This window comes from Muscardinus avellanarius, assembly GCF_963383645.1.
Source record: "Muscardinus avellanarius genome assembly, chromosome: 2".
Lineage (NCBI taxonomy): Eukaryota > Metazoa > Chordata > Mammalia > Rodentia > Gliridae > Muscardinus > Muscardinus avellanarius.
This window is the reverse complement of record NC_137787.1, coordinates 133,418,180-133,430,304: the sequence shown is the minus strand read 5'-3', so window position 1 is coordinate 133,430,304 and position 12,125 is coordinate 133,418,180. Positions and strand designations below refer to the sequence as shown.

At 38.5% G+C, this 12,125-nt stretch overlaps 1 protein-coding gene across 5 annotated transcripts in view; it reads right to left on the bottom strand.

Annotated features, from left to right (window-relative positions):
- The window catches only part of NBEA (neurobeachin), a gene marked incomplete at both ends in the record, with an annotated part of 621,684 nt that overhangs the window by 57,496 nt on the left and 552,063 nt on the right, over window positions 1-12,125 (bottom strand). For all 5 annotated transcript variants that reach the window (XM_080719963.1, XM_080719960.1, XM_080719962.1 and 2 more), the window contains one exon: window positions 7,615-7,734. In XM_080719963.1, the coding sequence (XP_080576089.1) occupies window positions 7,615-7,734 (120 nt within the window). The remainder of the gene's footprint in view (window positions 1-7,614; window positions 7,735-12,125) is intronic.

Genomic DNA, 12,125 nt, shown 5'->3' with positions numbered 1-12,125 from the left:
TGTAATCGCAGTACTTGGGAAGATAAGACAGGAGGATCGCAGGTTTGTGATCCTCATCAGTTTAATGAGACCCTTAGCAACTTAGTGGGACCCATTTTACCAATAAAAAATAAAAAGGGCTGCAGATGTAGCTTGGAGGTAGAAGACCTTTGAGTTCAATCTCTGGTGCAAGAAAAAACAAAAGAAAGAAAATTTTTAAAAATGTAGAAATAAGAAATTACTCTTATTCTCAGAGAGTTTTACCCAATCAGTAATGCATAATTATAATCTCATGATTTCAATGTATTAACATCATGCATACCGTTTTCTGCTGTAATTCTCATTGTCTGGAAAACTAGGGACATCAATAAAAGTTGGCAGACATGGCAAAGACCATTGATCTTTGCACAATACATTTTCTTTACATGACACTGAGTTACAAGGGCATCCCAAAAGGGCCAAGAGGGGGAAAGGCAGGTGCACCCATGCAGCAGCTGGGTGTGGAGGGTGATTTCTATGCTATAAACCAAGAGGAGCCAGGGAGTTTCCTTAACACCTTTCATCCGTTATCTGTGCTCGTTTTATGTTCAGAACTAGGCTACATAAGCTTCCTCAAGGGAAGATAGGAGTATATGTCTGCATGGATATATAGCAGCACAGATTTTTACTTTAGCAGCCCAAAGAGTCTCAGTTTATCTTTTATCGTCTTTCCTAAGGTATAGGTCATATAAAATACGTGGTTATTATTAACCTACTTGCCACTATAACATAATTTCACTGAATGCTATTAAGTTAGATTCATAAAGGCCCCAAAACTTAGTATTTAATATTAATAATAGTATAGGCAAAGGCACATTTTCAAGCTTCCTTTTGTGAAGCTTAGATTTTGTTAACTCCCTCCCAGCTCTCAGTGCTACACGTCCTTCCTAAGCAGCAGGTGCTCATTAAATATTAAACTACAGAAGATATTAAAGTTATTTTAATACCACCAGAACCTTCTGGGGAAAGTGCAGATGGCTGGAGGAATGCCTCCAGATACAAACAGAGCCAATGAAGAACTTTATTTAATAAAAGAAAAAGAATAAACTCTGAAATCTGCACTTACTGAGGGAAAATGTTTGCAGTCTAAAAAATGCTATCCTGTTTATTCTAGCTGTATTTTAAAGGTTTAAAAAGTGTTAAAAAAAAGAGCCAGACATGGTGGTGCACACTTGTAATCCCAGCATTAGAAAGGGTGAGACAGAGCCAGGCGTGGTGGTGCACACTTGTAATCCCTGAGCTTGGGAGGCGGAGACAGGAGGATCGTGTTGGTCCGAAGCTAGGCTTGCTGGCTTAAGAGACCCTGTTTCCAAATAAAAAATATATAAATAGCTCTGAGAGTATAGCCTGGAGGTAGAAGGGTTTCCAGTAACCCCAGTTCCACAAAACAAAAACAAAAACAAAAAAAGGCTGAGACAGGAAGATCGTGGTTCACAGCCAGTCTCAGCTACTTAGTGAAGCTCTTTGCAACTCAGTGAGATCCTGTTTCAAAATAAAGAATACAAATTAGGGCTGGAGGTATAACTTGGAGGTAGAATACCCCTGGGTTCCATCTCCAGTACCACAAATAAAAATAAAAATAAAGTGTTAAATAGTTCAACTTAAATATAGAAAAGGTTGGTTTTATGGGCTGAATGTGTAGCTCAGTGGTAGAAAGTGTGCTTAGCATGTGTGAGGCCCTGGGATTAATCTGTAGCTCCCTTCTCCCTGTACCTCCCCACAGAAAAAAGACAAAAGAAAAGATTGAGAAAGAGCAGATTTTAAAGTTGCCAAAAGAACTGTTCCCAACCATAGAAGTGGGGGAAGTTAAGACCTATATCATATTAATCTGAGCACTCCAGAAAAGAAGAGCACTAATAGGTGACCACTGGCCATGCCTGGTATAACTGAGACTCACATAAAAAGACTGGGAAGCCATCCCCTAGTAGCAGCGCTGGGCCCTAATCCAGCACAGTCCTTGCTCCCTTGTGCCTGGCTGGAATTCAGAACTGCTATGAACCAGCAAGTGCTATGCACCTCCCACACTTCCTTCTTTCTGGTCAGTGTGTCTGCAGAGGTTCACCTGCTCCTGTCTGCTCACACCATGAGCAGAGCAGTATTTCCTTGTCTTTTTACTATCCAGGCCTCCGAATTAGGAATGGCTATACCATCTCAGCACTGGGGCCCGGTACAGATCACCGGGTACTAGACTCTGAGCCTGATCCAACACTGGGAAGAGATTTGTGGGGAACAAGTCTATTGACTGCAGAGGAGACTGTAACAGATTGTTTCCAACGACAGCCACAGCAACCCTTCAGACCTCCCGTGGCCTTGAGTGTGACTTTCCTGCTGGTCTCATCAAGAAGTGGGGTCCACTTCTCTCCCTCAATCTGAGCTGTCATTAGGACATGCTTTGACCAAAAGAATATCATAGAAGAAGCTCTCTGGGACTTCTGGGCCTGGCCATTTTGTGGTTTGCAGTTTCCATTTCTTTATCGTCTTGGTAACCAACTACCAAAATAGGTATATTGATTTTGCTGGAAAGACTGTAGACAGACAGAGGTCTGGCAGGCACTTTGCTGTTCTAGCCATCCTTTCCAAGGCTCCAGATAAGTAAGTGGAGTCATCTTGAATTTTCTAGACCCAAGTGGCTCATCCCAGCAGACCTAACACGGACCAGAGAAAAACTATATCCAAGAGATCTAATAAATGGGCATTATTATTTTTAAGGCACTAAGTTCTGGGATGGTTAGTGACTCAGCAATAGGTGGCTAAAATATAGTTTGACTCCAAAACACTTAAAATGGCTGGATATGATCCTGTGATGACACGGGGGTGAGCAGCATGCCTTCAGTGGGTCGAGCACTTGGTATAGCCTGTGTGGTTAGATCTGTGGGCTGGTTCTGGGTGCCTCACTACCTGTCTATTGTCGGCTTAAGCAAGTCACTTAATCTTTGGGAATCTCCTTTATAAAACAGGGCCTGTTTTAAGGACTGTAATAAATAACTAGCAAAAAGGCATGTTTGAAAACTGTTAAGTATAATTCAAGAACGCAGGCTACCATTATAACTTCTAAGCATGCTCCTATTGAGAGGCACACTACATTGGCTCTTCATCTTAGGACAGCTGCTCTTCTGCGTACTCTCCTCCCATTGATAAATGCCGTTAATCAGCTTCTCTTATGGAAGAAGCCCAAGTAGTTTAAAATTTTCTAAATGAAAAACCATGCCGAAAGACACTGAGAATTATTAAAGAAATGGCAAAATGAATATTGTAACAGGCATTTTGTGTCTGCAAATGTGATTTCTAGTTTATTTTAACAGCTATACTAAAACCCTACGGAACAGTTAATAGTATTATATGCGTTCTGTCAAAAATAAGAAAATATCCTCAAACACAATTTCTAATTTATAAGCTTATGACAAGTTCAAGCTGCTGAGAAATTGGACTTGAAAGTATGTCTTAGAATGATAGAAGACCACTATTAACACTATCATAATTGTATACCTATTGCATCAAATCTGACATTTCGGTTTAATATATTTTGCTGAGAGAGCAGACCATTTTATGGCTTCCTAGTGAAATCAAATCCAACCCAGACGTTTTCACTTTTCTAATATAATTCACTGCAAGGTTTTAAAGCTGCCATTTCTTTTCTTCCCTTTTTTCAAAAGATTGATGCCTGGGCATTCGTTAATTCCAGGAGAGCTCATAATGGGTCACTGAGTCAGTGGTGAGCACCTCCATTAACTGCATTAATTTACACTATGTCACCTTAATGACATTTTGTCACAGCTACCTTTTCTGACATCTACATAGCTAATCAAAAAGTAATATAACAACTTTTGAAGGCATTAAGGGAAATTAGTGTAAGTACTTCTGGAAGTCGGATACCGTTGCTAGCAAGACTATGCTAGAAGAGAGAAATAAAAAATCTCAATAAAAAATAAAAAGTAAAGACCAACTGGTCTGATTCAGCTCCCGAGCCCGCTCTCCTGAGAGGTCACTGCGGCAGACCCTTTCTTCCCCAGCTTGTGTTCATTAGCACAGGAAGAGACTGGCATTAATAGAGAGAGACAGAATAAAACCATCTACTGCATTCCACCTCTCGCCCACTGGACTGCCCACGTTAGCTGATACTGCAGACACTTCTCTGGAAGTGAAAATACATTTCCTTTAAACTAGAAGTGCTATCTTACACCTTTAAGATGAGAAGTAAAACATTTAGATTTTAACACACAGTTAATACAATGATTAATATTCAGAGTGACCTATTCTTCCCTGCGAAACTGGCAATTATTTTAGAGTGGAAAGTATTGTATTCTTTAATCAATATGTCTAATCATGAATTGGAAAAATTTCAAGTTACTTACAAAAACCCCTTATCTTTCCTCTAATATTGCAGTCATAGGGACTCAGATTATGATGCTATAAAGGGAAGGGGAGAGATGGATATATTTGGCTGGTTGCACACACACACACACACACACACACACACACACACACACACACATTTGAAACATAATGCTGAAAGACTGAGGAATCGTGCTCACCGTGCAACTTTCTATAATTTTAAAGATCATTTTCCTAAGAATATAAGACCCAATTGAAAAATGGGCAAAAGATATATGTCACTTTACAAATAAAAAAATATATGAGAAATGCTGAACATCAAAGGAATGCAACCCAAAACAAAGACAGCTCCGTTTTTCACTTCCCATATTAGAAAGTCCCAGTGTTTGATGTAATCGTGAGGATGTGGAAGTAGAGAAGGGGGCACTTCACATACTGCTACAGGGAGTGAATTATTACCTTTGAGCATGCTGCTTTGGCAATATCTTAAACAATTAAAATGCATTCAGTCTTTGAGCTGCCGGTCCTTTAGCAGGAATTACCCTTTGCATACATAGACAAAGTTCGCCAAGATGCCCCTGTAAGGATGCTGACTGCGGCCTTGGGTTTAACAGTAACAATCACAGAGAGAGAACTCTGCGTCAACAGGAGACTGCAATAAATACTGTATATGTATGTAGTGTGCAGCCTTTGAAAAGAAAAGAGGAGGTCCATGCAGCAAGATATTCAAGACATATTATCATACAGAAAGGTTCAGGGGTGGCGGCAGAAGAGAACTGAAAATGAGAGCAATCTGTGTAATGTCAAGCTGGGGAAATGAGCTCCTTATGAACCAATTAAGTCTTGGGGGAAAAACAGTCCACGCTTGTTTGGTAAGGCAGCTTAAGGATGAGAAACAAAAACCTCCGAAGTTAGTGACAGGCGCGCTGGTGCGGTGGCCTTTGTCCTTGATGTTACCCCAGGAGCCCAAATAGCACAATTGGTCACAAAACGTGAACGATGCTGAAATGGTTCCCAACAGGAAAACCAATGGGGGGGTTTGGAGGGCAAAGTCTGGTAGAGGCCATTGGTCACCAGAGACTGAAATGTAACTTGCTAAAATATCTGGTGGTCTAAAGCAGCAATTCAGCTCTTAGGCTAGAAAGTAAAGTCCAAAACTACAGTTGCATCTCTACATCAGAATGACCCCAGTATTTGTGTGGGCACGAGAGGGTGGATCTTTGAATTAAGTTGAAAAGCCACTTTTTGCCTTGTGATGTCAAGTAATAGAAAGCATGCACTTTCACTTGAAATAGTTTGATATAACAAGGATATTGCTCAAGGCATAATTTTATTTATTTATTTATTTATTTTTGGTGGAACTGAGGGTGAACTTAGGGGCTTTCTACTTCCAGGCTATACTCCCAGACTTATTTTATACTTTATTTGCAAACAGGGTTTCACTAAGTTGCTGAGAGCCTCACTCAGTAGCTGAGGCTGGCTTTGAACCTGTGTGATCCTCCTGGCTCAGCCTCCCAAGCACTGGGATTACAAGCGTGTGCCACCAAGCCCCGCTTTCAAGGCATAATTTTAAATGTGACAGGATGCCTCCATTACATAGTATTAATTGAGTGTATTTTATAAGTGCTATGTTAATTCAAGATATTATTAATCCATGAAAGCCTATGGACTCCAATTTGCTATATTATTCTTAAAGTGGTAATAAATAAGAAATAGATACCTTCTTTGATTTTATTTGCAGTAAATAAGCTTAAATGATGGTGTATGAGTATCTTAGAGTTTTTAAACTCCTCAGAAAAATTAATGCCTGTTAGAGGAAAAGTGTGGACCTTCAGAGTTTAATATAGTAAGAATTCAGGTTAAATTCTCTTTTTTTCCCTAAAGGTGAATATGTTGGATGTATAAATGAATATTCACTTACATTAACTTTGATAGTAACAAATAAAGCACAGGAATATGCTACAGTCTGCATGGCTTTATTTCCTTTGTTTTCTGCTCTGGAAAAGGACTGAACAAAAGTTGTGTTCAGAACTGGGTGTGGTGGCAGACACCTGTAATCCCAGTACTGGGAGTTGGAGATAGGAGGATTAAAAGTTCAAGGACAGCCTAAGCAAGTAGTGAGACTCTCATCAACCTAGCAAGACCCTGTTTCAAAATAAAAATACAATAGGGCTGGGGGTGCAACTTGGAGGTAGAATGCCCCTGGGTGCAATCCCCATTAAACATGCACGTATGCATGGGTGCGCGTGAATAAACACTGAACACACACACACACACACACACACACACACACACACACACACACATCACACACAGTTGCATTTATTAAATTTTCTTTTTTAGTTTGGTAACACTGTAACTATCTTGTATAAATGTTTTTGCAACAGAAAAGCCCACATAAGTAAATGGCAAGTTTTACTTTAACTCACAGCCCTTTGTTGGGTAAAGACTCTAAGGGGGATACTATGATATTTTTATACTGAGTGACAGTGATGAGAAAATTTTGCCTTGAGTAAAAAGAAGTCTTAAAATAAGAACCACATTTATCCATGCAATGACCTGATCATGTAATCTTATTAGCAGGGTAAGAAAAAAAAACAACAACTAGAATGAACAAATGAATTTTACTATTTTGAGTATGATCTTCTTTTCCTAAAACAAGAGCTCCTATAAAAATAACAAACCTTTATATTTAACAATGGTTAAATAAATAGAGTAACTGTAAAATTACTCTGCTCTCAGGCTGTTCCTGGATATTGTGTGTGTGTTGGTTTAATCTAATATGTATTGTTGCTTAGTATCCCCAGGCACAGTGGAGTAAAAGCTAAGGCTCTACAGAAAGCCTACATTTTAAATGGGTCTTGTCATTAATGCTTTATTAATTGCCCCAGGCTACATAAACCCAAAGCTGGGCAAGCTATAGCAATATGACACATTAAGGTCAAATCCAATTCCCGCTGTGTTTTATGGAATGGGCCAAATATTGAGTGAACAGCAGGAAAGGCAATTTGTGGGCTTTTCTTTCCATATCCTGATTGTTCCATCTAAATTAGATGGGAATTTTTTGAAATAACAAAAATACCTTCCTTGACTAATATAAAAAAAACCCGGAATTATTTTCTATGATGCTCAAGATGATTTCCTTTCAGATAAGATGTAGCATTTAATTTTAACATGATGGAACAAAGCTGTAATATAAAATATACATTCATTGAAATGAAAAATAAAAAACTTAAATTGATATCAACGAATGAAAGAGCATACCTTTACGTCAGAGGTATCTCTCTGACTAGTTCTCCAAGACCTTGCAATGGAGGAGAAGGTTCGATCTGGATGGTCAAATTTTCCATCATTTGCATTGAGGAAGAAGGTGGTGAAAGGTTCCTAAGCAGAAACAGAATCCGTAATGTGATGATTAGAAACACAGATGTGCTCACTCCTTGATAAAATGTGAGTGGCTCTGAGCCCTCTGAAGGGAAGCAGTGCAGGCTGGGAGAACACCACACTGAGGCACCAGCAGATGTGGGTCTGGCCCCTTCGGCCACCAGGGCACCTGTTGCTCCACATGTTGGCAGGTCCTTTGGATTCTTGGACTGTATCTTATGAATTACAAAATGATGGGGTTCCAGTGCTCTGTGATCTTATAATAAATGGTTTTGCATGATCCTCATAACTCAAATTATCTTTCTAATAGCTAAACCCATACATACTAATGCTGCGATAAGAGAAGTCACTCTGACACTGACCACTGCAGTATGGAAATAGGCAGGGAATAATGTCCATCTTAAGAGTAGCTGGAATAAGCTACTCAAGTACTAGAGCCACACTGTGGTCTGATGATCTTTAAACATGTAAATCCCTGCTTAATCCCCTTTAACAGCTCCTTAGCAGATCTTAGGAAACAGTTTCAACTACTCATTTGGTCTTACAAGAGCCTGAATGATCCGGAACCTGTCTACTTCACCATCCCCTTCTGCATGCGAATCTAAGGTCTTACCATGCTGCTCCAGTTTTTGTCCTCTGTGTTTGACAGCCCCTCCACCAGGTGCAAACTTACCCCTTTCCCTCACTGTCCTTATCCAAGTTCTGTTTATCCTTAATTGTCCTCCAAGATGCCATTCTCCCCTGAAAGACTCCCTTGGATTTCCCCAGGCTCTCTGTGTGCTCACAGGCAGCCCTCGCTTTCTGGAACGTCACGGAGCATTTGTCACATTGTGTTCTGACCGTTGACTTGTCTCCTCTGTGAATAGGTTCCCTGACTTTCTTATTCACCATTTTATCTCCAACACTTAGTACAACTCCTAGTAGGTATCGTTTGCTAAATACATAGTCTGTTGAATAAAGGAATAAAATAAAGTGTGTACAAATGAGACTGGATGAATGCTAGTCCTCGGGTTCTGTGACTGCTACCTTAGTTTAACGTGGTATCTGTCATCTAGGACAATCTCCCAGAGCAGAAAACCTTGGGACAGCTTTATCACCCTATCCTAAAGCATTTCATTCAAATGCTGGTTCTATAGTTCTTATGTTGGGAGAGACACATTGTTTCTCAATGTCACTAAGCTGCTTCCAAATTTAAAAGAATTAGGCAATATTTTTACTAAGGAATTCTTAGTTGACTATAAGTATTGCAAGGATAAATAAAATTTCCTTTTCTAAACTTTAATTTTTGTTTCTTATGTCAAGGATAAATGATATACTATGTCTAGGTTCAATAATGTTAAAAATATACATGACATTTCCCCAAACGTTTATGTATTTTTGAATATATCACTACTCATTCTTTTAAATGTGGTAAACATTATAATACATTTATTTTTGACTTTTAAACTCCATTGCTTGCTGCTAGCCTTAAGGGTTGCTTATTTTGGGGCAACAGCTGTAAATACTCAACTTTCTCAATATCTTCCTGGAATTGGTGTGGCTAGATGTAGTCAATTTCCTAAGTTCATAATATATCACTAATATTTCATGTTCAGTGCTGAATGACATAGAGTATGATGAAAGAGAAAAGATCAAGAATCATATAATGATAAATTAGTAAGGGGACATTAGTAATTCACCTGAAAATCACATATGTACTTGGGAGGCCCATATTGCTGCTGAAAACTTTTAAGTGATATGAGAGACAAATAAATGTCAGCAAAATTAGGTTAGGAATACAAATTTTACAAGATGTCTTTCACTAATTAACTTACTTTGTAGACTTTTAATTTACTGCTAAAGGCCAGGTAGTAAAAGAAAATATGTAATCACTAAATTAAGTTAATTAAAACTGGAATATAAAAAGTCTAAAAGTAGCGGTACTAAATTGAATGAAATATGACAGAACTAAATCTGTGTGTTAGTTGAGCTACTCATCTCTCCTGGGCAAGTTAACGTTACCTTGAGTAATTGTATCAAATAACTGTCCTCCTTCCTTTGTATAAATTGGACTGACACTATTTTGAGGGTAATTATGAGAATTAGGTAAGATTAAGGAAAATAATAGAAAGAAAACTTGACTTATCTCACCTGACAAAGATATAAAATTATTACCAACTTTATACATTGTGCCAAGTACTTAGTGCTAAACTCCCTGACAGCCAGCTCACTGGCCTCCCGGGCTTCTTGGGTCTTGGGATCTCTGTATCCCAGCCCCAAGCTTGGCTCAGAGTGTTCAAAACATGTTTGTTAGGCGGATGCACAACTGTAATCCCAGTACTTGGGAGGCTGAAACAGGAAGATCACAGGTGTGGTAACTTAGTGAGATCTATTTCAGAAATAAAAAAAATAAAAGAGTTGGGGGTGTAGTTCAGAGGCTGCACCTCGGGGTTTTATCCCTAGTACCGCACACACACAAAAAACATAGCAAAGCAAAATGTTTATTAAGTATACCTATATATACAAGGTTACTCTTGAGAGACAGGGATAGGTCAAAGAATAAGAGAACGCTTTTCTTTTCAGTTCTTAAGCACTAGCAGCAGTTTGACCAAAAGGCTGTATCTTTAGAACTCATGTTGTCATTATTTTAGGATGTAAGTCATTACTTTTTCTTTGCAGAGAGTAGGCAGAATGTAATTTAGAGACATCAGATTTTTCCTTGTCTTTTAACCTTTTAAAGAGAGAGTGAAGACTCACACATGCAAAACCTCACTTCTTACCATCAGCCACTAAAAACTGATCTCTACCCCAACCTAGATCATGAAATTCTCTCTAGTTTTCAACCTTAAAGGGGATGCTAAGAATAGCACTGATGGACATAATGACAAGTATTAAATTGAAGAACTCTATTTCTGGTAACAGAAATAATCTGTATCAATCTGATGGTACCCAAAAACAGAATATTGAAGAATTCCACATTTTACCATCTTAAGCAGCTTTTTAAAATGACCTAATTAAAAACCACTTTAGGGCCACATACTTCAGTCTGACATATATTTTCACTGTTCCTGAAGGCCTCCAGCAGCTCCAGGAATGGAGTACTAATAGAAATTGATAACCTATGTTTATACGTGAGTATTGATCTTCCAGGCTCTGATTACTGTGGAGATTACTTCTTTCCATGTGTTTCCCTATTACCTTCAAGGTGCAGAGCGAGGCCTCTCTGTCCATTTGACTCATGCCTGGCTAGCAGAGAGCATCAGGCACTGCAGGAGCTTAGAGAATTTTTATAGTTTTACACCCAGGTGCATGTTGATGGAACCATTTATTTTATGGGTATATCAGCATATATTTTAGTCTTATACCAGAAAAAGCTTTCAGCTTGGGAGATAAGATATATAAATGAATAAATACTAAGCAGCAATTTTAGAAATTAAGACACTGGTACTCACTGGGCTTTCAAAGCTGCAGGTCAGGCCTTACAGTGTAAGTGGACAAAGGCAGGCTTTCTTCTGATTATATTCCCCCTAAGCTTAAGTCATACCATCCAGTCCTTTGTCAGTGATAGCAAACCAAATTCAGTGGGCCTGCACTGAGAAACACTTGTCCTACACTATACCCTTGAGTCCTCTCAAAGAACACCAACAACCTTTCCTACCTTTTAATGATTACAGATCAATTGACTCCATTCTAGGCAATCCATCCCCCACCCAACTCCTCTGTTCTTCTGCCTTATGTAATTTTTGCTTAATCATCTCATAAGAACCTTTTAAATGCCCTTCTCTTGTAATTTGCTTCTTTTCCTATCTCTTCATGCTATTTAAAAGTCCCAAACAAACTACATCCCTGGATTAAAAGGTAGTACTTTCAACCTAACTAGAGCAAAGAAAAGACATATATGTGAAGTAGTGTGAAGAATAATAAAAGCCAAAAAGGAAGGGAGCTAATGATTACTGAGTGCCTTTCTGCACAGGCCACCCTGTTATCTCAGTTAAGGATCCTCATTATTATCTTCCACAGTAGGGATAATTATTCCGTTTTACATCTGAAAAAATTTCAAGGTCACATTCTAGGAAAAAAATGAAACATTCTTTCTACTGGCCTTTCTTTAACTCCAGAAATTTATTTCCCTCCATTTCTTTTAAAAGACCCCAGAAATATCTTTCAAAATCTTCCAAGTCTCTATTAATTAACCTATGTACCTTCTGATCACCAAGCTCTTGCTTAAGTATTCCCTGTCTTTCTCTAAGTAAATAAACATTGTCCTTAAGCATCAGTATTCAAGCTAATTGTGGCAAAAATATTTTATTCAGTGGCATTATCTTTTTTAATTATTATACTTGCAAAAATATTTCTATTATTTTATTTGTTACAAATGCATACTTTCAAAGATATATCATTTAAAAAGGCTT